This window comes from Apostichopus japonicus, chromosome 23 (genome assembly GCF_037975245.1).
Source record: "Apostichopus japonicus isolate 1M-3 chromosome 23, ASM3797524v1, whole genome shotgun sequence".
Taxonomy (NCBI): Eukaryota; Metazoa; Echinodermata; class Holothuroidea; order Aspidochirotida; family Stichopodidae; genus Apostichopus; species Apostichopus japonicus.
This window is the reverse complement of record NC_092583.1, coordinates 9,494,352-9,521,303: the sequence shown is the minus strand read 5'-3', so window position 1 is coordinate 9,521,303 and position 26,952 is coordinate 9,494,352. Positions and strand designations below refer to the sequence as shown.

The following is a 26,952-nucleotide window of genomic DNA, read 5'->3' as shown; positions in this document are numbered from 1 at the left end:
TATACCAGCAATATAGAATTATATATATATATATATATATATATATATATATATATATATATATATATATATATATATATATATATACATATATATATATATATATATACATATTAATTTAGGAATTATAGGAATATAGGAATTAATTTTCCCTGGAATGTATTTCAAGTTCGTGTGGCGCGATCAAGTAGATTTCAGCTTTAGCGTAGTGCAGATAATTCTTGTTCTCCTCAAGCGATTTTAAAGCACTGATCAGAAATCAACGTCTGAGAGGAATTCAATTTCAGTGGCATTTATTACAAGCAACCGTTGACCTTTTTTTCCCCTTCAAAATCAGTCTAACACGGTTTTTTGAAGTATACATTGTTATGCAAATTTGAGTAAGTTACAGGTCGAGTTGACTGGGGCATAAAAGGCTACAATATTATTCAAACGGCGACGATCGAAAGCAATTAATGTTACTAAATAGATGCAATCCACTTACTTGCGGAAATTTTTCCAGCTATTGATCTATATTCAAGCGGTTAAAATACACATTGTATAACCGGATAGTCAAGTCATATATAAAGCCGAATGTGAAGTATTGTGCCTATAGTCTGCAAATTTTTCCATAAACTGACCTAAACGTGACTATAGTGCCAAAATAATAATCTTTAGTAACGTGTACTTTTCATTGTTACCGAAAGAAACCTACTTGTCAACAAAGTTATTGAAACCGAGTTAATAAGCAAAAGATGGTTTCGCTTCACTTCCCTCCAGTTCAACCAGTTAACTCCCCTATGAAACGAAGAGAAAATGTAAAAAAAAAAAAGCCCAAAGTGTTTACTACCACAGTCGTCCACACATCCATTTCTGTGGACGTGAGCAACTTAACAAGACGTATCTACACTCTCTTGTCCATCATCATCATGGGGGCCTCGGAATCTAAAACGCAGGGTATGAAATATCATATTTTGTATCTGTTATTAGTATTATTATTAGTTTTTATATTATTTCTCTTTTTTGGGGGAGGGGTGGGGGTTGTAGGTGTCTTAAATTATGAATTGAAACAATAGCAAGAGATAGAGAGAAAATATAACAATAATTAACATATACTTAAAGTCAGCAAACGAAATAGGCCAACTATATGTACGTACTCGCTACAAGCCTGCTTCTAATAAACTCCTGGATTTTTTTCGAGAGCAAGTCATAGCTGGGTTTATATGCTACTGTAATCCATGCATATATATAGTCGTTCCCAGGAACTTTCGATGTCAAATAAGGTAAGCAGCTAGTCTAAGGTTTAGAAATGTACAAATAAACATTACATATTCTGAAATTTGTGGAAGTACGTAAACAAAATATTGTCCAACAGATTAAACAGGTAATAATTGGTTCTGCGGAGACGGGTGAATTGTAGACTTAGCTTGTTAGTTTATAACGTGACATCTTGAAAATCGTGTACATCTTGGTCGAGTAACAGCTCGATGAAAGGGTACCGTATGGAATTATCGACTGCTGCGTTGCACGCAACTTGAGAGGACGCAAAAAATATGATTTGTTTGGTTCATCTTACTAGTATATAAGTGACGATAACAAGATATCTTGGCGAAAATGATCAAATATACTTGTCGAGTTCATCATAAGCGTTCACGTAACGTGATAGCTACGTAGAAATGTGATTTTTGTCGGTTTGGCAAATTATAAATGACGCTAACATGATTCACGTCGGAAAAAGGACAGCCGTAGCCGATCTATTGGGCCTATAGGCTAACTATATCCATGGTCCAGTGAATAGCAATGCAACAGCTGAGCAGACGACACTAGTAAAGTAATTAGATTCCTATGTAATTGCTTCTGCTATCGCTTCCTAAGAATTACCTGTGAAACTGCAGTCCACTGCCAAAAGTTTGACGATTTTGTCACCTAAATGCGGCACACGATATCACCATTCCGAGTGATTTGTGTCAACTTTATTACTTTAGTTATATGTCAAAGACGTACGGTAGTGTTTGTATTACGCGCCGGTACTTTCTTGCCGTACTAAGCAAAGCGCCACCAGTTAGATGAGTGGCTTCAGTATATGTCGCATGACGTCATTCTTCCTAATTCAATTTCTATATGTTATACATACACAATAGGTCTACAACTCATCTGATCTTTCCTATATTAATTAGGAACATGAATTGCCGAACGCTTTTATTACACATGCATTAGTTTGATATTTCATTTATATGTGGAAAACTTAATAGGCCTTGATCAGAGTGTTACTATCAACTACAACTCAATGTTATATATTTATATTGCACCCGGCGTAAGAATTGAACGGCGTAACGATTGAACATGAGGGAGGGGTGGGGGCGGGGAAGTCAATTATAATTGAAAAGAGGAGGGGGGGGGATATAAATGACTGAATAAGGATAAAACTGCATGAGTGTGCGCACACCGCAGCCTTGACGAAAAGCCTTTATCAGGTGGGGTCCAGGGACCCGGCTGGGTCCCGGGGCGGACTCACATCGAGAAATCTTCAAGTTTGCTTCTGCTTGGTCCCTGAATTGTTATGTCAGACTCAAATATATTTTAACAAAAGTCACACCCGACTAGTGATTAGGCTTAAATTAAGAAATATTTATCTATTTAACATCCGGGTATGACTTAGGGCCTTTAACATGATCAATATATTGAAACTTTAAACCAAAAACGAAAACACACTTGAACTTTGCACTCGAGAATAAAATCATCTTGGTATACAGATGTCTTTGCGACGTACATAGCACACACTATGGTACGGCCCTGTACTTTTGGCATCAGTTAACTTAATCACAAATAACATATTTTGTGAACATACGTATACGCAACTATACTAAACCAGAACTTGAGGTATAATGATCAACATGGTTATGACGACAACATGACTAGCAGCTTAGCATCCAGGCATAGCACCAAAAATGTATATCTATCTCAATACACTTATGAAATGTATAATTATCTCAAAAACAATTCAGAACTATCACGCGTGGCATTTTTAACCAAACTAAATGCACAATATAATTTATATAGGCCTATAGTGTTATATTGCTGTTACGTGATAATACAACATACTGTAAAACTATGACAAATAATATACTGGAAAAGGATATTAGCGAATGCTGCGGGCTTTCATCATCTGCTGGCTTAGCATATAATCTCAGCGGTGTATGGGCGCGGTTCCTCATTTTATTTACGCTATAAATGAAATCCATAGTTCTCATAAATCTCATAGCACACATGTTGTAGCTCCTTCTTTGAGATATACACGAGTCGTAATGAGCCTGATAGGCCTAGCGCCTATACGAGTCAGTCACTAAACATGGGGTGGGGGGCATTTGATTTTAAGTACCCCACCCGTCAGAAAGTGGGGGACATGTCCCCATTTCCCCCTTATGATCGACGCCCCTGGGACGACCAAGGATAATATGGGGTCTCTATAGAGGAATCATTCGCCTGGGTCAGGTTTCTTTTTTTCATACCATGTACCCATTTTGAGTGAGGATATAGTTTAACTTATTTGGTGCTATAACCGATTATTCACCTCTTTAACATTAAAAAAAAAAATTTAAGCTTAGGGTCCGGCACCGGGGCTCGCCCTCTCAATCCCCTGTTGTTACTCACCGCTGCGTGAACCGTGGTTTAAGTTCTGAACTTAATATATAAGAAACAGCTCTCAGTTTAGGAGGCATACCAATGGAAGAACAGTATAGAAATCCTAATCGAATTATTGTATGATTCAGTTGGTTTCAGAAATTTAAGTTGGGTTAACTTATTTCCTATGCATTCTCGCGCAGAAAAAACATATACTTCAAACGTTAAATATACTTAGATAATTATAATGTTGTTTGTAATGATACGATAGTATACGAATTAACAAATATAAGACCTTTTATACTGGCCGAAACCGCAAATACAGCGTTAACCATATACGTATTTATGGCTAACTGTTGAAAATCGCAGTTCCATTTTCTTTATCGTACAATATTAACATTTACTATACTTTTTATCAATTGTCTTACCATTTGTCACCTTTTAGACACTGCACAATTGTCCGAAGTCGAGAAGAATTTGATCAGGTCGTCATGGGAACAAGCTTTGAAGAACAAAAAGGTCTTTGGGGTAAACGTTTTTATCAAGTAAGATATACACCTTTTAATATACTTGTATGGGTTCATAACACAATTACAATTGTGTTGGAAATTGGAATACCCTCGACCTTATCAACAATAACTAAAGTGATTGATTACAGGGTGAAGAAAGTTTCAAAAGGACGACGTATACGATGTAAGCACGGTTACTATTGTAACCAACGTCGTGCAACTTAGTACACCGCTCCATTCACTTTGAGAACACACACAGGCAGGGGCTGACTGGGTCTCAAAACAGACCCGGGCATTTTTCACCTAAGACCGGCCCATTGTTCTTTGATATGAGACTTACATTGTAATCGCTGTCCTGGGGGAGAGGTCTAAGGGGAGGGATTGATTTTTTTTTTGAAGTTAAGGAATGCCTAGATGCCAAATGGTGCTATTTATTTCTCAATTTTGTAGGTTACAATAATTCTTTAAAAAAGACCCCAAAATAATTTTCCAGAAGCAACACTTGATTAAACAGAGAAAAGTTAAAAACGTAAACAAATATTCACCAAAATATATGTTTTTGAGACTGGATTTTTTATTTAGTGTTTCAAGCATTTAGTGACAACATGCTTGAAAAGAAATGGGGAAAAAAACCTAAATAAAGTCCATTAACACGGACGGACCGGTTGCCAATAGCACGATCTTTTGTTACGAACTAACATATATAACTAACATGGTGATTTGATGAGCTGATTCCCACAGTTAAAAATATATTTCTACACAGCCCGTCTGTATTGCATTAACTACCAGGCTCCCCAGCCCACCTGCCCACCGCAACATTGCCCAATATGATGCCCGTGTGGCCAGTCCGCCACTGCACACATGACATATACCATTGAAATCTTCTATGGAGAAACTATGCAACTCAAGTTAGACCCTGTATCTGTGAATTTGTATATACAACGATATCCTATATTGTAGAAAACATGATGGGGGGTAGGGGACGGGGTGAGTGGCGGTCGGGAGGTGGGGTGACGAGTTATATCCGAATTCATAATGGATATGTTGACAATCCGTATACTTCTCTAGAACAAGCGTTTGTCGGAAATTTTGTAAACCCATCAAACTTCTATTTTCTCTTCTCCTGAATAACTCTTACCAGCTAATGGCAATACCATTTTGTCCCGATTATTGTATGCAAATATATCTTATTTTTTTCGGTACTGTGGTGTGTAGTATAACTAACCACACAATCACGCGATGATGTACTTTTCTGAAAGAAATGTTCACCAATTCACAGCGATAGAGCGAATGGTAAAATCAAACCTAAATAAAGGTTGTTCCGGTCTTTATTATTGTTTTGGTCGAGATTACAATATTAGTAGGACGCATGCTTTCCGTTCCAAACGTGACCAAATTTTTACTAGCTAACTGCTGTAGGTTAGGTAAGAAGAAAGAAAAAAATAAATCGGTTATTTGACGAGATTCGTACCGTCCAGGTTTCTCTCATTCGATGCAATAATGCCAAAATGTGTACGATCGCGGCTTTAAGAGCCTTCGCAAATATATATATATATATATATATATATATATATATATATATATATATATATATATATATATATCTATATATATACAATTATATATAAATGTGTTTTGCTTTCATTTTCTTGATATTATATAGGCTGTTTATACAAAACCCATCTTCACAAGACTTATTTGAGCAGCTTCGAGGGATCCCACTGGAAGACTTGAAGACACATCGCAAGATGAAAGCCCACGCTCTCAGAGTAATGGCTTCACTTAACACTCTCGTTGAGCAAATCGATGAAGAGGAAATCTTATCTGAGATGTTCAACAATGTAGCAAGAACACATGTTATCCACAAGGTTGAGAAAGCGCATTATGACGTAAGTCAGAACAAAGGCTTATTCGGGATAGTGGATGCATAGATGTTATTGCTGCGTGGGAGAAGGTGGTTGGTTTTGCGGAAAGACAAGGGGGGGGGGGGCATGGGGAGATTACATCCCCGTTCTTATACCCTCCGACTTGGAAGATGTGCTCGTATTCTCATTAAATTGAGGTTTCTTATTGCAGAGATGCAACGAGTCTGCATTTCCATTCTACAGTCGAGTCATTGGTCAGTGATTTTTCTGACTCGAGTCATTGATTCTATCAGTTCTATGGTTGGGGGGGGGGGGGGTAAGGTGTGTGTGGGGGGGGGGTGGGCGTAGCGAACTTCTTCGAGTAACTTTACTTAAAACTTTGGTGACTCGAGTCGGTACTCGCAGAGCCGTATCTAAATATACGGCTCTGAGTACTCGCAGAGCCGTATCTCTATATACGGCTCTGAGTACTCGTTTTAAACACTGCCCTCTAATATAAGCCCTATGGCACTTCACTCGTATGTAGGTGTCATATGTGCAGTTAATATTTCTGAAAGGATGAATTTAGGCAATATTTTAATTTTGATATGCTTCAGTTCAAGAAAAATGAAACTTATGAGTTCTAATTATATGCTTTTATAAGTTATTCCGATTTATTCTGTTGATTTTTAACGACCTACAAACATATCAAAATTAATTTTGCGCCTATCACGTCATACAGTTCAACACAAGTATAGGCCTAAACGTTTCACATCTTCTTGTGCTCTGCGTATACGGTAAACCTATAAAGAGAATGATGGACATAGATTTGCTCAAATGTTTCTCGCTGTTGGAGAGTAGTTTGCTTTACCTTTACGGTTCACTTGGAAGTGCTTGACTCGTTTGAAAATGATTTGCAGCCGCGGCCATATTTGAAGAACTAACTTTATCAAAGGAGAAACTTAATTAACCTTGTAACGCCGGAGACGTAGGCGAGCTTAAATTCCAAAGCTACAAGTCAGCACTTTTTAGAGCAGAAATCATGCATAGGCTTAACTTGAACTGTCACTAAAAAAAGAATTCCTTTTTATACGTAACACTTAATATGGATTCAAACTAAAGTTCCTTTGTGGTAAATTGAGATGCTGAAGTGGATTAATAATAATACAGTGCATTACGCTTAATGTGGGAAAGTTCGGCAATCTGAGTCAATTTTAATGCCTTTGGAGAGCAGCTTTAGGAAAATCTCGTGCGTCGGTGATTCAAGAGGTTCAGATGGGCCCAACTTTATGATGCAAATTCTCTTCAGATTTCGCTGTTACTTATTATGATGTGAAGTGTCCTTAAATTCAAATATTTGTGAAAAGACACACTGCTTCAGCAAAGGTTTTTACAAAGAGTGGTGATGGTTGTTACACCTGACGAGAGAGAAGGTTGTTAAGAATGGGGGAGGGGGGGGGGGCTGGTTGGAGGTCAGAGGTTTAACAACCCCGGGGCCTATGATCAATTAGGGGATCACGGAAATATGGAAATATGGAAGGGTTTTGGAAAATGGGATGAAGAATAATGTATTCTCATGTTCATAATTTACTTAAGGAAAAATGAAGAGTTACAAAAAGTGGGTCATAATTGTTCCCGAGTCCGAGCCATGGCTCTCAACGCCTCTGCGTGTCATTAAACTTTCGTCGCAATTACTAAACTCTAAATGAAATTATGAAATGGTGCATATTATATATAAATTTATACCTACCATGCAAAGATAACTGATAATTCTGTCGTATCTTCCTCTTTCTTCAAAGCTCCTCGGGCAAGTCCTAATGGAGGTTTTCAGTGAAGAACTGGGAGCGAAATTCGACTCTGCGACGAAAGGGGCGTGGTTGAAAGCTTACGTTATCATGGAAAACATCATACTGGATAAATATGCTGAAATTGATAAATTAGCCACAGAAAGGAGCGAGTCGTCGCTTAAAGGATGATTATTTCATGAATCATCTCTCAAAGCAGCCAGTTGGGACAATTTCGTAATGCTAATACCTCTCTAAACTGTACTCCAATATCATGCTCTCAAAGCACTGGTATTGACAGTACAAACAGTTCCTAACATGGATCTGATAGAAACATGATATTCATACTGCTCGTACTGACAATACGAGCGCTCTGAAGCGGGATTTGACACCACAGTATAGATAAAAAATTGTCCCAACTGGGTGCTCAAAGTGAGTCGCATTTTATCCTGACTCAAGTTGGTGGTGGCTTTATATCATTTGCTTTCGATTTTTTTTTTGGTTAGAGGGAAGGGACAAATCTCTCGTGAATACCCCCGATTTTGTGAGGTTTGAAAACTTCAACTGTCTAAAATGTTCTAAGGGGGATTGGGGGGGGGGAGGGTCCGAATTTTCGTTGAGGAATTTTGGTAAAATGGAGAGTGCTTAGAAGCGAAATGGTGCTATATTTGGCAACTTTTGGGAAAAATATTGAAAAGTTTTCACTTGAACTGTTTTAAGTTGTACCGCACAATCATGTTGTACATTTATGTATGTGTACTTGGGTTTTCATGGTAATATTCTGTCTGCCTGTGAGGGAAGGGGGGCGGTTGAGCCCCCCTTGATTTTATTCTGGTGGTCAAAGCCCCCTTCGAAGTACAGGTGGTTACGCCCCTAGCTGCTGGTGGCACTTTTAACTTTCATAGAAATGTCCTTAAACATCTGATTAAAGTGACTGAACAACTTAGTCTAGCAGAAAAACCACATCAGGTCTTCACTTCCTCAGATGCAAACAAACCTGAACATGCAAACATTAGATTGCATGTGATTATACATGCATATAGCTAGTCAACGATAAGAGCCAACATTAGTAGCCTGCAGCAGCTATAAGAGCCAACGATAACAAAAAGTCACATCAGAAATGATTCTATAATGCATTGACAGATTTGCCGAGGACAAATGGTTATGGATGTCATCCAATCATAATCTTTTGTTTCTTCAAATGAAGTTAAAAAGCAAATGTTTTGGGTGAGATATTAGAATTTATGAAAACACCGTATATCCTCAGTACATGTATAGGCCTACACTGAACAGTCCATATTACCATCACTGGAACAGCATAAATGGCAATGTTGAAGCATAAATGGCACTAATGTTTGTTTACCTTATTCCTTAGACTATATGCAATAGAAACTCAACATCTGCTTCCATCCATCATTTGAAATATGTGTTGCAAACGCAAAACCATAAACATTTATAACCGGTTCCATCGTTCGACTCGGACATGCGTAAATTGAAATACGCGGACGGATATACAAAAGAAGTAGAAGAATTACCATTTTTAACACAATAATTGTTGGTGGGTAAGCCGTCTGCTCCCACTTAATTCCCTTCCCCCTCCCTGCCCCACAGTCTGATCCACTAATGTTAAAATATTTAGTTTTACATGCACGTGCGTGGATTTGCTTCTCTTAGCCGGTTAAGGGGGGGGGGGGTAGGGGGCATAGTAATCGCGTTTGTTTTTTGCCTCGAAATTTCTAACATTTTATCTCAAAAAGTGTACTTTTTGGCTCACAATTTTAAAACTGGTAATTTCATAATAAATTTTCTTCTGGAAAGGTTGGCCTAATCTTAAAATCAGAGGCGTAGCATGGACGTAGGGCACTGGGTGGCAGGAGGCCTTTGGGGGAGGGGGGTTGTGGTTTGGCAAACAGTTGTATTATTTATGTGTTCCAGAGACCCAAAGCAAACCGCTTTGCCGTCAAGGTGGGGGGGGGGGGTGTATTTTAGGTCATAATTATGTCTTCCTGTCTGTGTGGTTTCTGGAGAGCTGAGTTGAGTTGATAAGTTTGTGCTAAGCTCAGTAGTCCACCCACATTGATTGATAATTGGCTGAAAGGCAAATTAGTTTATGACGCAATAAGCAGTAACTCAATGTATGCGGTAGAAGGCCAACAATAGATAGTAACCAGTGGCTGCCCTATTTAAAATTCTTTAAGCTCATTTTGGAATTGGTACAATTTGGAAAGTCCATTTTGCTTGAGATCATATAAGTGGTTCCATGACGTCACTGAAATTTAACGTGACTTAAAAAACACACTTCAGATTTCTTATTTACAATGCCTACTGCCTTTTCTATTGTTTGTCCATAGTTACGCATACTGACAAAGTCGTGTACTGGGGGTTGCCATTTTGTAAATTTGTGATGACATAGTCCCACAGATCTGAAACCTTTGTCTTTCTCATTTATCTTCTTTTTATGTTTCCAATGAGACTTGGGATAAGCTTGAACAAAGGCTTAAAATCATTCTGTTCACTATACTATATGTGTGAAGGAACATTAAATCATATCTCCTTAATTTAAATGGAAAAAGTTACACTTAACTTAACTTAACTTAACTGTTAGGGACAGTTTTTCTTGACATTTATATCACTTTTCACATATACCGTTAATGATGGTAGGATTTGCGTACTTTTCAAATATAAATGCACAATGAAACGGAACCGACTGAATCAGAGACGTATATATATAGAGAGTTTGGCCAAACTCTCTCGGCTCTGGACTGAATCAGAGCCGTAAATAGAGACTGAATATCGCTATATCGCCCTCTATTTTCGTCTGATTAGCTTCGTAAGTTTCATATTCAGCGTTTTCCCCAGGCATCTCAGCGGCCTGCACAAAGAGGTGGCAGGGAAGGTGGGGGGGGGGGTGGGGCGTTGACCGGGGTAGAATAGGCAGTCTAGGGTCCCCCACATTCCATTCGGGGAAGATGGCTCAGTCTGGGGAATTTTTACAATCAGCTGGAGAAGGATTAGAGCATGATATACGGGTGTACACCCCTTTTAAACTTCATAGAAGAAAATCTAGCGTATTTATGAACACAACATTGCGTTTAGAGCTAATTATAAACTAAATTTATAGTATATATATATATATATATATATATATATATATATATATATATATATATATATATATATATATATATATATATATATATATATATATATATATATATATATATATGCCCCAGAATGCAGCACTTGACGTCTCAAAGTTCATATATTTTTCTGAGGAAGAACCCGCACACCTTTCTACTTGGGAGTCGCCTTCAATAACCCCAGGGTCATAACCCCTCTTTTATGTATTCCCTCCCGTCAAAGTTGAGCCCCTACATAAATCAAATCCGGGGAATTTGTGATTTCCAGGGGCCCCACCTTTCAAATCCTGTGCATGCCATTGGGGCTCCTATAGCCTACGTGACTGCAGTGTTTTTTTTACATTCCGTATATCTGTATCACAAATCTATCATTTAACGAACGCTGATTGAATGAAAGCGAATATTCGTTATGTTTCTATGAGATGGCGAGGCTTGATCATTTATTGAGCTAGCCTATGTAAAATGTACGCTGCTAATGATGTTAAACTATTGAATATTATGGTGCATATAAAACTGAAGTCTTTGTTCAAACTTACGGAGTTGTTACAACTGTTGTTGCTGGAATGATTGTTCGTAACCATCAAAATCGTGCAGAATTATACGAACTTCAACCCATCTACAACACAAGTCATTCCCTCCTCCTCCCCCTCCTCCCCTCCCCCTCCCCTCCCCCTCTCCTCCCCCTCCCCTCCCGCCTCCCTCAAATGAAGTCACGAGTTTGTAGTACGTTCTTTTAGATCTATGATACTTCTAGTTTAACTTACAGTTCAACTACAGTTCAGTATTTTAAGCAATCAATTTGACATTTTGGAAAAAGGAAGAAGGCAAAAATTCACATGTTTGATGGAATCACTCAGACTTATACTTTAACCAGGCGCGTAGCCAGGAATTTGCCAAGGGAGGGGCGAAACTGTAGATTCGGCATTGAAAACTATCTGAGCGTATAGCGCCACCATGAGTTGGCGCGAAGCGTACAAGAAAATTTTGGCTTAGAATGCCCCCCAGATCGCTGGAAAAGGCACTTCCCAGGCCTTGTAAGTTGCATCTTAGCATTTTCTCTTTTGAAAATACTAGCGATATCATAAAAACATTAAAAAAAAAAAGTATGCTCAAGGGGGGGGGGGGGGGGCGGCTGCCCCTTCGCCCCCCCCCCCACCTTGGCTACGCGCCTGACTTTAACCCGACTATTTTAGGAACTTAATTGACTTACACAAGTGGTCGAAGGTCGCGAAGCACGATTATTTCAATCACAGTCTCTTTTCCCTGTTTGCTACAATGTTGAATTGAAAACAATTGGAGAGCCTCACCATTTTATAGAAGAATACTTTATTACTCCTCGCCATAATTAAGGATGGCCGAAGTATGAGGCCTATTTCATGAATTGGGGAATACACATGCACCCCTCAGATTTTGAAAACGCAGATTTTGGTAATTAAAGAGTCCCCGGCCATTTTCGTAGGCTGACGTGTCCTATAATTGTGAAAAAAAAAAAAAAAATAAAGTTGTCGATTTGTGCAGAGTATCAACGTTGTCCGCATGTTTTGAAGGAACTAAGTTGTTTTCGCCTCATATCAGAGCCTCTGTACCCACCCCCCCAACACCACACACACACACTTTGAGATACATAAATCCTATAGTCCTATGCGGATTATTTACCACACTTATAGTGACGTCAAGAAACACTGAAATTGTATTCGTACTATTCTTCAAACTCGAATAGCCAAGTTGACCTTTTGGCGACACATACAATGAAGATTGCTTTGACCCTAGCTTCATGAACAATGCTACAGTATACCACGTTGCCTTTTGGGAATACTCGACCTTGACAAAGGCCTTGTACGCTACGGTAGTGCGTTGGGCTATGATGAGTAGGCCTAAATGACCGAAAATGCAAATTTCAGATACCCTAATCCCCACTTGCATTGTGTTCAATAATTATGCACATCATCATAAATTTAATTTCACCAGAGTGTAGTTGCGGTCTCTTATTACTCCAATGATGCATGGGAATGCGAATACCAACTAAACACCGGTCGATTTCTCTTCTGAAAAGAAAGGGAAAAGATTATGCGGCTGAATCTACAGCAAAAAGCGAACGAAAAGTCGTCACTGAACCATAACATTGTCGGAAGCACGGTTGATACTTTTCAGGGTCGACCATTGAAAGTTTGAAAAAGTTTATCAGCCAGTACCACACTACTCAAAGTTTTTTATTGTGATATATATACGGTTATACATGTGGTCCTTACACGCTGTAATAAAAAGAAAAGTTGGCCGGAAAAAGCTATGGATCGCGGTTGGCAACAAGAGTCACAATGTCAACAATCTAAAAGACGTAATCTGATCTCCGGGTTCATTTGTTTACAATTGCATATAGCTTAAGCGGACTGACAATGATCGGAGATAGAACATGGTCACAAGACTACCACTTACCAGATACGCTATTACGACAAAGTAAATCTTCTGGGTCCAAAGTAGAATGTAACGTTGTTTGGCAATATATATATTTTACCAAAAGATAAGAGAAGTTCTTGGCGCTTAAAATTCAAGATATAGTCTCGGCCGAAGTACAGTTCAGTTAATCAAAGGTTTGATTTGCCTGACGTGAGAAGAAGATGTGAAGACGTAAGTTGGATTTCAAGCTATAGGCCTAACTAACTTAGTACTGACTTCAAAAAGAGTTAGATTAACTACATGGCTAGGGCTTAGGCTACATTAGACTCAGGCGTATAACTATAGGTCTACGATTGGCATTAGGCTTACAAACATAAGGCCTAATCAAATTTACAGTGAAAACAAGACTAAATAGTTAGGAAAAGGTTGACGTACGCATACCTGATAATAGCAGATGACATTGGCCATGGCCTTATACAGTAGGACGATTGGGCATCATGGTAGTATTTGGTACAGTACTTAGGTTTAACTAAGGCTTAGCCTAGGGATGCTGGCAGTATTATCTAGTCTAGATTAAGTTAATGGGTTATTAATTTTAATGTGTTTAGGCTAGGTGAATAATGAGATTATTGATGTCATTGTCAAGAGGTAAAGGTCTATATGTTAGGCATTTGGTAAAATCCTATAAGTCTATATTATATCCATATATTTTTTATCTAGAGCCAGTGCATGTGGCTTCCAAAGTAAAATTCCTTCTTTATTCACCAGCTGGATGAATAAAGAAACAAGTCCTGTTAATTCATAGGTCTGTTGGATGAAACACGAGGCAGTAGCTCTTTGTTCGTCTGGCTACTGGGTGAATGCTTACCAGTCAAAACGTCCCCGTACCAAAACGTCCCTGTACCAAAACGTCCCTGCTTTTGGTCAAAACGTCCCTGTTGGTCAAAATGTCTCCGTAAGTCAAAACCTCCCTGTCTATCACATTCATTCACAGTTGTGAATATGTATTAATTTTAAGTTATAACTTTGGCTAACTTATCGGCATGCAAGTTGGATTACATGCGCTAAATAAATCATGAAGGACTATAACGTTTAATTAAATTTGGTATGAAAAAGGTATACACTATAAAGAAAAATAAAATAAAGGTATGTACTGTAGGAAAATATATATCACTTTCATCCAGTCCGTCTGGCATGTATATATTCCAAAAGTAACTTGTTGTACGTTAACAAAAAGAAAATCTTTTTTATTCATCCCTTCCCTAAATATCGTATATATTCATTCAGAAACCAACTCGTGTTTAAAAAATCCTATTACCCTACAGCCCTCTTGCATTCCCTTTTCTATTTATATGATCTTACCTCAGAAAATTGTACTCAAAAATGTTTCCGCCCTCAAAACCGGCACTTCCCACTCCTAAAAACTGTGTTTTCAACCTAAACTATACTTATCCTTACTCTTTGATTTGAACTAAAAACATTCGATCCACACTTGCATTCCAACTGATTATAAAAGCAGGGACGTTTGACTCACAGGGACTTTTTGACTGCGGGGACGTTCTGGTAAAAAGCGGGGACGATTTGGTCTTAAAAAAGCTGGGACGTTTTGGTAAAGGGACGTTTGACTGGATACTGGGTGAATAACGTAACAAATTTTCTTATTCACCTGACAGCGAAGTATCAGTGATAGTCCTCATAAATTAAAAGTATGCTGTATTGGCCCCAAATATGCTAGATCTATATTCAAATATGGGCACCTTTGGTCAAAATTCTTAAACTGTTTTTATTACAACCTTTGAGGAAATTTTCCTCACTGGGACATGCATTCATCTTGTATGTTCCTTTATAAATTTCTGAGAATAATTTTGGTGAGTAAAGACTTCCAGGAATTACCTTTTGAAAACTTCTAGCAACTGTATAAGTGTGCTATAAATTTGGGCCTATACTGACTACCTTTAATCCAGCTGCTGAATTGCTTTCTTCGTCCTGCTGCTGCTGCTGGGTGTATAGTGAGGACACTGTTACTTATTCAAATGGCCATTGGGGGGATAGGAGCATCTTAACAATTATGGTCCAGCAGTATATATATATATATATATATATATACCCATATAGCTGTCCATAGCCTAGTGGTTAGGGTGTCGCATATAAAGCGGGAGGCCCAGGTTCGAATACCGATGGGAGGCTGGAAATTTTTTCACAGTTCTGGATTTTTCAACTCATTACGTTTTCAATTATATATTTGCCTTTGTCGTTTACCTCCATTTCATTACCTTAATGTCTGTTCAAAGTATCTCTTTTGAGATCCGGCTTTAGGAATCACAAATGATTTCAAGTTGGTTGGCATCATGTTTGATCTCTAGAGTAAGGCAAAATATGTCACTTAAAACAGAACTACAGTAGTATTGTTCGATACAGGTGACAAACTCCTACAGTGGAATTACGACCTTCCTTACTGGTTTCGAACCTCTGGACATAAAATCAGCCTCCATAGCCTAGTGGTTAGGGTGTTCGCACATATAAAGCGGGAGGCCTGGGTTCGAATCCCGGTGGAGGCTGGAAGTTTTTTGTACTGTTTCGGATTTTTCAACTCACTACAATATATATATATACATATATATATATAGATTTGAATTTATAGCCATCATTATTAATTTGTTTAATAATTAACTGTGTTTATGGTCATGCATCTTGACACATTATGGATTCAGTCCAAAATTTGGTTTCCTCATGTGGAATCAGTACATCATACTGATATTTAAATGCACACTGCCCTGCTCTGCCAAAAGGCTCCTCTTGTGTCAGCCATATATCGCTTAAAAACTACTGTAACCTGAGCTCTGTCAGTACAGCTTTCAGTATGACAAAAAACATATAGGCCTAGAAATTTAGCCTATTAGGCTGTGTGGTTCTACATGTCATAATAATTTTAAAAAAAATTGTGTTGTTAAGCCATAATATTGAACTTTTTCTAGATCAATATTAAATTAATTTTCCCTGTAATGGATGATCAAATAAAAAATTAAAAAAAAACTATTTGTTGTCGGCATTTGAGCCTACTAGCCTACCTGTGAGAAGATACCCAGGAAGAGAAAATGACAGATTTATTCTTCTGCCACTTAACACTCTATAATATGAGACACTTGCTTGTTTCTTGCTTGTACACTAGTCTCATCATATTGATTAAAAGTACACACACCACCAACATCAAAGATAACAATTGCTGTAAGTGTGTTAGTACATGAATAGCAACTGATCTTACAGACAATACATAGTGTCCTCTCAATGGTATTAATGTGCAAGGTATATGATATTGTGTATGAAATGTAAGGTATATAATAATATTAATAATAATATGCATCACAACTTCCGTTATGATTAGCTTCTAAGCCGTTCCCGATAATGTACTAATTTTGTGGCTTTAGGTACAATTAGTAACTGTGCTAAATCACATTCAACTATTCTATTGTAAATTATTGTCTTACATGATTGATGCCTTGTGGTTTATTTTTGTGTTCTACTGACCGAGCTCCATGTGTTTACTGGGATCCATAGTCGTATACTGTAGCGTCAAATATAAACATGCATGCATGTAGTACTTACCATTTTCTTATTCGTAGTTATATATTAAAGTATCTTAAAAAAAAAAAAAAAATTGTGTTTGAAAAAAAATTAGAGAAAAACCAAGAAAACAACACAACAAACATTTAAATATAGTTTTGCATATTCCTGTGCAAATTCTCTCATTTTGACACTGTCTTTAAAGTAGCTTACCTTAAATTGCATAAAAGGTTATTGGAGGTGTTCAAGACTACGGAGACCTTAAAGTGCTCTCAATTCTATTCCTAGTCAAAATAACTGCTGATACTCTCGTTCCTCGCAACACCAATAACAAGAAGCACTTTGGCCCTACAGCATTCTCGGTCGCCGTACCTAATCTATGGAACGAGCTGCCTCCCGGAATTCGCATGATCACATGTTGGTTTTTAGGTTCTAGCTTCAATTGGAATTTTCCCTTTTTAGCATCCAAATTGTAGATTTTGTAGTCAATCTGTTTTATCGCTTTACTCTTCACCAGTGCTTTTAATAGTTTTACGATCTCATATTCCTGTATCTATCTGTACATGGTATATATATATATGTATTTACTGTTTTATGTACAGTATTTACTGTTTTATGTCATTGTAAATTCTACATTCTTTGTTAAGCGCACAGATGCATCGCGCATACAGTAGTGCGCTATATAAGGTTTTATTTACATTACATATATATATATACCTCGTAGATATAATAATAACATCACCTCCAAAATCCCCATATTTAAATTATATCCCAAAATGTTTGTAGTTACAAACTGCTTGTACACTAAATATTGTTACTACATAACTTCTGATTCTGCACATTGTTCTGTAATGATTAACACAGGAGCGCACACAGCTGCAGTACACTTATGCCCGAGTCACAAAGTAGAACCACTATGCATGTGCTCAGTACAGGGAGCTGGGAAAAAAAAATCTCACAGCTCTTGAAAATTGAAGCAGCATTTTGCATCCTTTTCTATGATTTTTCTCAACCTCACTGACTCCACTATGCCATAACGACATACATAACTAGCCTTTCTATTTAAATCTTACTTCATATGGTGGCGAAAGTCGAAAACTTTGCAACTCTCAACTTTGTTTTTCTCCAAGATATTTTCCATTGGGATCCCAATAAACCTCGCCCCCTAATATGAATATTTAAACACTACTAACGTCATTGACCAATACGTAATACAACACCATGCTTGATTTGTGTACAGTCTATATGGCAGTTGTACCAGGGAGTTCCATAACAACTCCCTGGTTGTACCAACGCAAAGTCTTGAATCTATTTTTAGCAACGGGTCATAACTGCATCTCTGATTGGTTGAATTCAAACTAGTGGGTTTCAGGGAACTGTAAGCTTGGCTAATATGCTGTTTTGTGATTGATATTTGTAAAAACCTTGAGGGACATGTCCAAAAAAAAGAAAACGGCGACCAAAAGCACAATGCTGCTTTAACATCGTAATAAAATACTCCATGTGCAAAACACCACAATAAAGGCCAACTTTTACAGTCCTTGTTATATCAGTGTCAATTAGATCATTGTTGTCAATAACATGTAACACCTACAGGTCAAAACTTACGGAAGCGTTTGCTGCCACGACAATTTTTCTCCCCCTTCAGACTAATGAAGAGATTTTCAGAACTGAAAAAACACTTGGTAATTACGAAAAGAAATTTTAACTTTCGAAATAGCTCTTTGAAATTTAGAAAATATTTGTTTAAAGTCTATTGTGTGGCAGCATCATGTTTCCATACAAAACTAGATTCCCCAGAATACCGTAGATAATACATCCATGTTCAGATAAATTACTTTCATCTGTGGGGAGAAGTCCCTTGTTTTCAGCGATCACTGCTTAAACAATAGTCTTTCTATTGACATCGTTCTGTAGTATTAATAGACTTAAAAACTATCACATAGACTAGGCAGACGAAAAGTCCTCCAAAAATCAATAGATTGATTAACTTTGGCTTCAAAGCTTTAGAACAGAACTTTACCTGCATGTTTTGTACAATGAAGTGGAAATTACAGATTGTCCAAGCACCAAAGTAAAACCATAGTCTATTTGTAGTACGACTTGCATTTGTTTACCTAGGTCACGCATCACTAATGCTATACAGTTTAATGACAAAAAGAAGCGGTGTATTTTATTAGTACACGGCTGCCGAGAGGGAAACAAACATGCTCCTAGGAGACTATTGTAGATTGGAGAGTATCTAGAGTAGCAATTAAACAAGATGCAACTTTATTGATGGGGACACAGTGTTATCCACAGTAAAAGACAGTAAAAGACAGTAATTAGTAAAAGACAGTAATCCACAGTAATTATCCAAAGTAAATCCACAGTAAAAGACTAACGGCAGTAGGAAAATTCACAGCTCTATTAAATTGTCAAACGCTTATAATTATTGTGCTTTCTTCTTCGTGCCTGAATTTTTTGAAATCACCATTTCATGGGAAAATTTGGAAAATTAGTGTTTTCATGCGCTTAAAGTTAGGTTCTGGACCAGAGGACAGGTCTGGAATTTTGCATCTATTTGTACAGTATGTTTCTCTTCGTAGTTAAGGTTTCTAATTGGGCCTCACCGAGTTGTACCAGGGCTGCAAGAAACACAACATTGGCAGTGTACTGAACTCCCGGTATATATTTTAGCGTTCTGATTTTGTGTTGCAATTTTAAATCCTCTGAACTTCCTGTTATAAAATATGATGATAGTTCTTGCATGTTTATAAAACAAATCAGCTGCTGTACAAAGTATCTTTGCACTTTTTTTTGCTGTTTCGGCCACATTGAATCAATTGTTTCCTGTATTGCTGTACAGCAAGGTGTGGTATTATTACCATTCGTTTGATCTACTTTGTTTAGGCACGAATCACGAGACAATTTTGTGCAAATTGTAAAATTCCACATACTAATTGCTGTGAGATGTGTTTCAAAAGTTCAAGTTTAAGTTGTGTAAGTTTTAAAAACTGTATAATGCTGAAATGGGCAGTAGCACAATTTGGGAGATCCAGCTTTGTGATTTTCACTTCAACAAATGGAGAACTTTTCCCTTTTTAAATTAAAAAAAATGTTTTTAATAAAAGTCTCAGGTCTACAAAACCTTGAGAATCAACTGAATCATTATTATCATTTAATAATCCTTAATCATGTGATCATTAAACGGCACTTGGCCAGATATTTCTAGAGCTCTAAATTAATCAGTTTTGATGAATTTGAAATCTCAAAGCGAGTGGTTCTGGTTGTGTACGATGAAACTATTTGGAAATTGCTTTTAACAGCAAAGGAAACAGCCGGTTTATTTACGTTCAAACTGTACTTGTGCATGTACAGTTGATTCGTTTACAGTGTTGATATGTCCGTCGTTAGTTCTGAATTTGAGGGCTAAGGGAAATGTAGGGGGGGGGGGGGTGAAGGAGAAAGGATACAACCCTGTCTGTACCCACAACAGACACTTTCTTTGATTTTACAATTCAATTCCATGAGCAAAGTGTATATATAGAACATGAGTTTCTTTAGCTTAAAATGTTTCATATCTATCAGCTGATGTAATCTTTGTTATGTACAGGTTTTATGGAGAATCTTTGTATCCCAATGGCAAATCCGGGCAAGTGCGGTTTCTTCCTCTTAGGCATGTTCTTCATGCTAGCCTTTGCATCATGGACCATTGTAAACAGATCACAAGAGGGTCCAGATATCTCAAAGGATTTAGAACATGATTTGAGGTAAGACTCACCGTCAGAGGATTTTAGTTAGTGAATGCAAGGTATGGGTGCCAGTAGGAGGTTGGTGTATGGGTGGGAGGTGGGGGGAGGTGAGAGTGGGGTCCCAGGGTCTATTTGGGGGGCCTGGGAAAAATATATGGGAGAAAGAAATATGGTATTCTCGTTTGATTCTTTTAAATAAATGCAAAAAGGTGAAGACTATAGTGGAGACTGCAGATGCGCCAAACGAATCCGATTACAAATCACCATATTTGTGTACACATGTTTGGAATGTGAAACGTTCAGCAATTTCCAGACATTTTAAGGTTGGTGTCCAAATTATCATTACTTAGTTCCTCAGTAACAATGTTAACAGTACCTTGATATACTGTACCCGGGACCCTTAGGCTGTAGCCCCCTCAGCTCCCTCTTATCAGGCCTGAGGACATTTAAAGTTCTCCGTTGAAAAATGTCACTGCATCTATAGAGCCTGACAATACCAATTGACAAAAGAATAATGATAAAATCCAGCTGTCTTCTCTCTCCATTTTACATATTTCCACTCTCATTACCGGGCAGGTCCAAGCTATTTGCACTGTGACGTACGGGACATTTCAGAGACTTAAATGTGTCTAAAAGTTATAAAAAATCTATTTTCCAGAAACTTTTTCAGGTTTTCATATTTGTTATTGCTGCTACTGTATTACAAACTCATGAAGATTTCCTACACTTGCTTTAATTAGGTCCCATCTTAATTAATGTACAGTGTGACGTACGGGACCAGAGAATTTTGTGTTTTTTTTACTAACGAGCAAAGCTGAAATCCCTCTGAAATTAGGAGGGCAGTGATCAAGCTGTTATAACTAGTGAATAGCTTAACCTTCCAAGGGCTAAGCTGTAACATATTAGAAAAAAATATGAAGCCATTCCAGTTCAGTGATTACACAAATGAAAATTGTCCTGTGACGTACGGGACATGTGACGTATGGGACAATTTGTCCAAATAAAAATTGACTATGAAAACTCATATTTTTATTCCTGAATATACCATAACAAGCTTATTTCTACATAAAAACATTATTTGGATATGCCAGAACAATGTCATTGGTAATTTAATGCCATATTTCCTTCTTTCGGGGATCAAAAAGAGCAGTGACTGTACTTATGAGATCATTCCACTACATAAAACATGGAATGCATAAAGTATAAATCTACTCTACACATTCATCAAATACTCATAACATCAATTCTAGCTTTGTTAGACCACAAATGATTCAAGATGCAAAGTTTTGGTGCAAAACTGTTTTGGTATAAACTGTACAACACTGTATCATACTCCCCACTATTGACCCTGAAGTTGAAACATGATCCATCCCATTCAAAACATACCAAAATGTCCACAGTAACGTCCACATAATGTCCATCTATGAAACTAGTACAACAAAGAAAACTCTATAGACCTAATACTGGTTACCAGACCAAATAGTCATAACATCAATTCTAGCTTTGTTAGACCACAAATGATTCAAGATGCAAAGTTTTGATGAAAAACTGTCTCGGTATATACTGTACAACACTGTATCATACTCTATTGACCCTGAAGTTGAAATATGATCCATCATATTCAAAACATACCAAAATGTCCACAGTAACATCCACATAATGTCTATCTATGAAACTAGTACAACAAAGAAAACTCTATAGACCTAAAACTGGTTACCAGACCAAATACTCATAACATCAATTCTAGCTTTGTTAGACCACAAATGATCCACGATGCAAAGTTTTGATGCAAAACTGTTTCGGTATATACTGTACAACACCGTATCATACTCCCTACTATTGACCCTGAAGTTGAAACATGATCCATCCCATTCAAAACATATCAAAATGTCCACAGTAACGTCAACGTAATGTTCATCTATGAAACCAGTACAACAAAGAAGACTTTATAGACATAATACTGATTATTGAACAAACTCATGAGTGATTGTCCTCTGCAAAAATTGGGCAAGCGAAACTCTACACTTGTAACTAAAAATCTCAATGTCTTCTATCTAAGTTCAGGACACAAGAACATTGTTGCACAGTCATGATAGTCACACTTCACAATAGGCCTACGAAATGTTGAAATGCAAACTCAACAATCTTGAAGTCGTCCTCATTCAATGTCAATGTTAAATAACATTGTAGATGATTCTGTATCCCACACACACACACAATTGACTTCCCGATAGTTTATTGAACAACACCTGGGCTGTTGGTGGTCATCGGTCAATAGTTTATTTGAAGCCATGTTGTGCTCTTCAGGCATGCAGGGATTATAAGTTGCAACTACCAGCTTTCAACAAAATAAATTTGTAAGCATTGGAAGGTTTCCAGTAGAGGTCCCCATTGGAGCCCATGCATGTTTATTATGTATAAATACAGGGTTTCCACCACACTATGTCCCGTACGTCACATTTTGTCCCGTACGTCACATTTTTAATTTTGATAATTAGATTTGCTGTGAATATTATTTCAATTTTTTTGGGATGGATTTTGTTGAACAATGTTCTTAATTAGAACTTTACAGAATATCACCAAAAAAAAATTGTTCGTCCATATCAAAACTTGAAAAAAAGTGCTGAAAATTGTGACGTACGGGACATCAGTATTTGGACACTAGCTAATTAGCATATTTAATTAATGAACCCCCAAACATAATATGTCAAAATTATTGGAAGGAAGGGTGTATCATGTCCCACATAACTTATATTCAATAAGTTCATATTACTGGCAGGGAAATAGGATTCCAAATGTCCCGTACGTCACACTGCAATTTGAATTTATGCAAATTAGCCGGCTGTAATTGTTCGAATAGGCAAAAAAAAATTAAAAAATTATGAAAATCTGAAACTTCAATAATTCAGCTTTAACATGACACCACATTTAAGGTGCTTCAGTAAAGTTTGAAATTTGGCTTCTAGGGATACAATAGCTTGGACCTGCCCTACCCACCCCCCCCCCCCCACCCCCATCCACCAACCTCCTACTGGCACCCATTCCTTGCATTCACAACTAAAAACCATTTCAAATTGTGAAGAAAAAGTAAAAAAAATAAAAACGTTAACCTGTTTGATTATTTTTATATATACTGTACAGTAACACTATAATATATATATATGGGTAACATACGTGGGTCTGGGAGACAAAATTGCTATTAAAACTGCATGAAATGAAAATACTCTCTGCTCGAATTTAATTCGATGTGGAAATCCAGGATGGTACCTTTAGTTTTAATAGATTAATCTGCATGAATTCTCAACTAAATTTGGTAAATTCTCGGGTATTGCTGGAAATAGTCCATCAAACACCCAAAAAGGTGATGTTCGCTCTGTACTGTATGCAGTGCCAACCCTTTTTTAATTCAGTGGTGGATCAAACACACAATAAAGTGATTCATGTACAGTCTACATAGCATATGCACTATACAGAAGGGTGTACCAATCTTTTATTTATTTAGTGTCATCGAACTAACAGGAGTGTTTGATTCCTAAAAAGAATCATGGATTTTGTACTCATACATTTAGACAAACTTCACAGCTGACTTGAAACAGGGCTGTCCATGTAAATAAAGTAAAATCAATATTTAAAAAAAAAAAGAAAAAAAAAAAAGAAACAGGGAAAAATTGAAAGATGAAAAGATGAAAGCCAACCCTAAATTAGCAATTTAATGAATACGCCAGTAGTTGATTTGGGCAACCTCCTGAAATATATACAGTACAGTACAATGCATTTTCATCAAAATTTGTTGGCTCTTAGAGAGAAGCTTTTTCGCATAATTTCCAAAGAAAATCCAAATTTGGTATTCATTCTAATCTTTTTAATATTCTCCTTTGTCATGTTTTTTTTTTTTTTTTTTTCCATTTTGGTATAATTTTACTCCAGGCATCACATGGCACACAAGACAAAGTCAGATAGAAAAACCTCAGATGAAATCTATGCGGAGTTGGTCGAGAGGCAGCAGAACCAGCAGGGCATTTTACTGAAAAGATTAAAGAGTCACATGAGAGAATCGGGCGTAAACGAAAATGGAGGATCGGAACGAAGAGTGACGCCGCCACCTGCAAATGTTCTCAGGAAGGACGATGTTGAGAGGATACCCACATACTTCTCTACTTTGGATAAAAGGTGATTTTATTAATACTTGAATATCTTTGGAATATCTTTGAAACTGTACCCATATCCTATACCATAATGACCTCTGCCACCCCATTACGTGGGGCGGAGTTTGGTCAGAAGGTCATTCTAGGTCAGCAGAGGTCGACTGTTTTGAAAGAATGGATGCTCATTATAGATACGCCCCAAAAATTAGATTGTGATGTTTGACAGTTTTGGGGGACATCAGTGGTCACTTGAGGTGAACAGCGGTCAGACTTGCTAATTTAGAAAGTCTCCTGAGAATGGCACTTAAATAAAAGACAACATTTGTTAATATTTAACATGCGTATGTACTGCATGTACTGGGTAGTGTAACACAGGTGCAGTGTGTGGTGGGGGGGGGTCAAAGGTCATTAGAGATCAGCAGAGGTCAAACTTTTGTAAAACTGATAACTCAAGAAGTATTGTCGGTATTAGGGATTGAGCTTTCCTTTGTACATTTAAGAAATGTCCTTGACTTTATTAATGTACAAAGCAGTACCATTAGAGGTGTGAATCATTTCATATCATTACTGCTAAACTAACTTTAAAAGTAAAAAGTATTTAACACTCTAAAGCCTAAAACTATTCCTCCTATCTGTTCAGTTGACTATCGTATTCATTTCCCCAGTGACTTACTTAAGGGTCCTTAGATGCAATCTGGTGCTATATTTTGCAACTTGACCGTAACTGTATAGTTCAAGAAATTGGGCTTAGTCAATCCGATATTTATGTTTTTAATTGGGGCGAAAAAAAAAAAAATTTGGAAATTAACCCTTTTGCTTTGATAATGTTTTTAAATAATTAAGGGGGTCATAAGATGCAATTTGGTGCTATCTGGTGATGATCCATTATGAGAGAACAGAAAGATGTTTTCCACCAGAATAAGTTGGAGCAGAAGCATACTTCAGCCCCCCCCCTTCATCTCTAGAGGGTCTTGGGGAAAGTTTACAACGTGAAGAAGAGTGTTGAAAATTTAAATTTAAATGCATGCAGGGTAGTAGTGAAGTTCAAGCACTAGCGGTTCACGCCGGGGCCTCTGTGACCTTTGTTAGTGAGAAAACAACTGGTTATTGTGACTGCTGGTGGAAAGAAGTTTAACTGATGTACATAAAATGTTTCGTCCTTTGTTAAAAAAAGTCTTTGTTTGAGTATTTCTTTTAACTCTACAACTCACAATTGTGAGGGCACAAATTTTGTTTGGTGAGGACACTGAGCCGTACAAATTGGCATGTAATCAAAAGAAATACATGTGTTTACCATCACAGACATTGGAATCAGCTTTTTTCGAGTTGAGTTTGATCGGTTCTATGATGCTATTAGATATTAAAAGTCCCCACAAATATGTTTTAAAAGTTTCTGTGGCTAACAGAGCTCCATTATGCATTCAGTTTCTAGGGTCTAAACCATCATTCTGCCGTAACGTGATCATGATCATGTGCAGTAGTATTTTGTCGATAAAAATTTAAGGCCTATTCACAGAGATCGAGCCAACAAAAATTTCCAATCAAAACATAGGGTATCCTGTTCTTTGTTATTATTTTGGGCGAGATGAAAACGTTATTGGGACGCATGGTTTCATTTCAAGCAAACAAATAGCAAAGAACGCAACGCCTTTGTTTTCGGTTTGGGGTTTTCATCGTCATAATTGTGCTATTAGTTTATACTATACAAGATTGCCAAAAACGGTTGTAGAGTGAGAGAATCGGTTAGTTTGTATTTATAATGGAATACATACAACAGTATAATGAGGTTTCAAAAGTCATTCAACTCTCTTTTCAATAGGTAAAAATGAACCTGTTAACTACTAACCTTAAAACAAATGGCTGGTTGTTTTGATTTTGAGATCTGAATAGAAGTGTTTTTACTCGTTGCTGAGGTTGTGGAACCTTCATTTAATAACAGAATGAGTCAAGTTTAAGGTTGTTCTAGTGTGATGATCATTGGTATAAGCTTAATGTACTTTTGAAACATCTTGTGAAAAGTCAATATATTATGTAGGTTTGATGAAATTGCTGAACATACAGTATTAAAAAAAGGTCATGTTCGAATATTTCCAAGCTCTTCAGACTGTAACCCTTTCAGAGCTCTCTTCTTTTTTTTTCCTTTTTTCCCCTGGAAAATTAATTATGATATTATGTTACTTTCTTGTTAGCAGAAGCACCGTTCATTGTCCCAGTGCACTGTAGAGGAAATAATTCAAAGGG

General features: G+C 37.3%; 2 protein-coding genes across 2 annotated transcripts in view; both read left to right on the top strand.

The window, feature by feature from the left end:
* The first annotated feature begins 796 nt into the window (after positions 1 to 796).
* On the top strand, positions 797 to 11,412 carry LOC139965028 (globin-1-like). Its single transcript, XM_071967189.1, has 4 exons — positions 797 to 936; positions 4,046 to 4,145; positions 5,773 to 5,998; positions 7,753 to 11,412. Exons 1-4 carry the CDS (start codon positions 909 to 911, stop codon positions 7,927 to 7,929), a joined length of 531 nt encoding a protein of 176 aa, XP_071823290.1. The 5' UTR covers positions 797 to 908; the 3' UTR covers positions 7,930 to 11,412.
* A 1,793-nt stretch (positions 11,413 to 13,205) lies between these two features.
* The window catches only part of LOC139965061 (pleckstrin homology domain-containing family A member 8-like), a 41,832-nt gene continuing 28,085 nt past the window's right edge, over positions 13,206 to 26,952 (top strand). Inside the window, exons 1-3 of the mRNA XM_071967241.1 lie at positions 13,206 to 13,502; positions 20,428 to 20,584; positions 24,494 to 24,736. Of these exons, the coding sequence (XP_071823342.1) occupies positions 20,433 to 20,584; positions 24,494 to 24,736 (395 nt within the window). The 5' untranslated portion in view covers positions 13,206 to 13,502; positions 20,428 to 20,432. The remainder of the gene's footprint in view (positions 13,503 to 20,427; positions 20,585 to 24,493; positions 24,737 to 26,952) is intronic.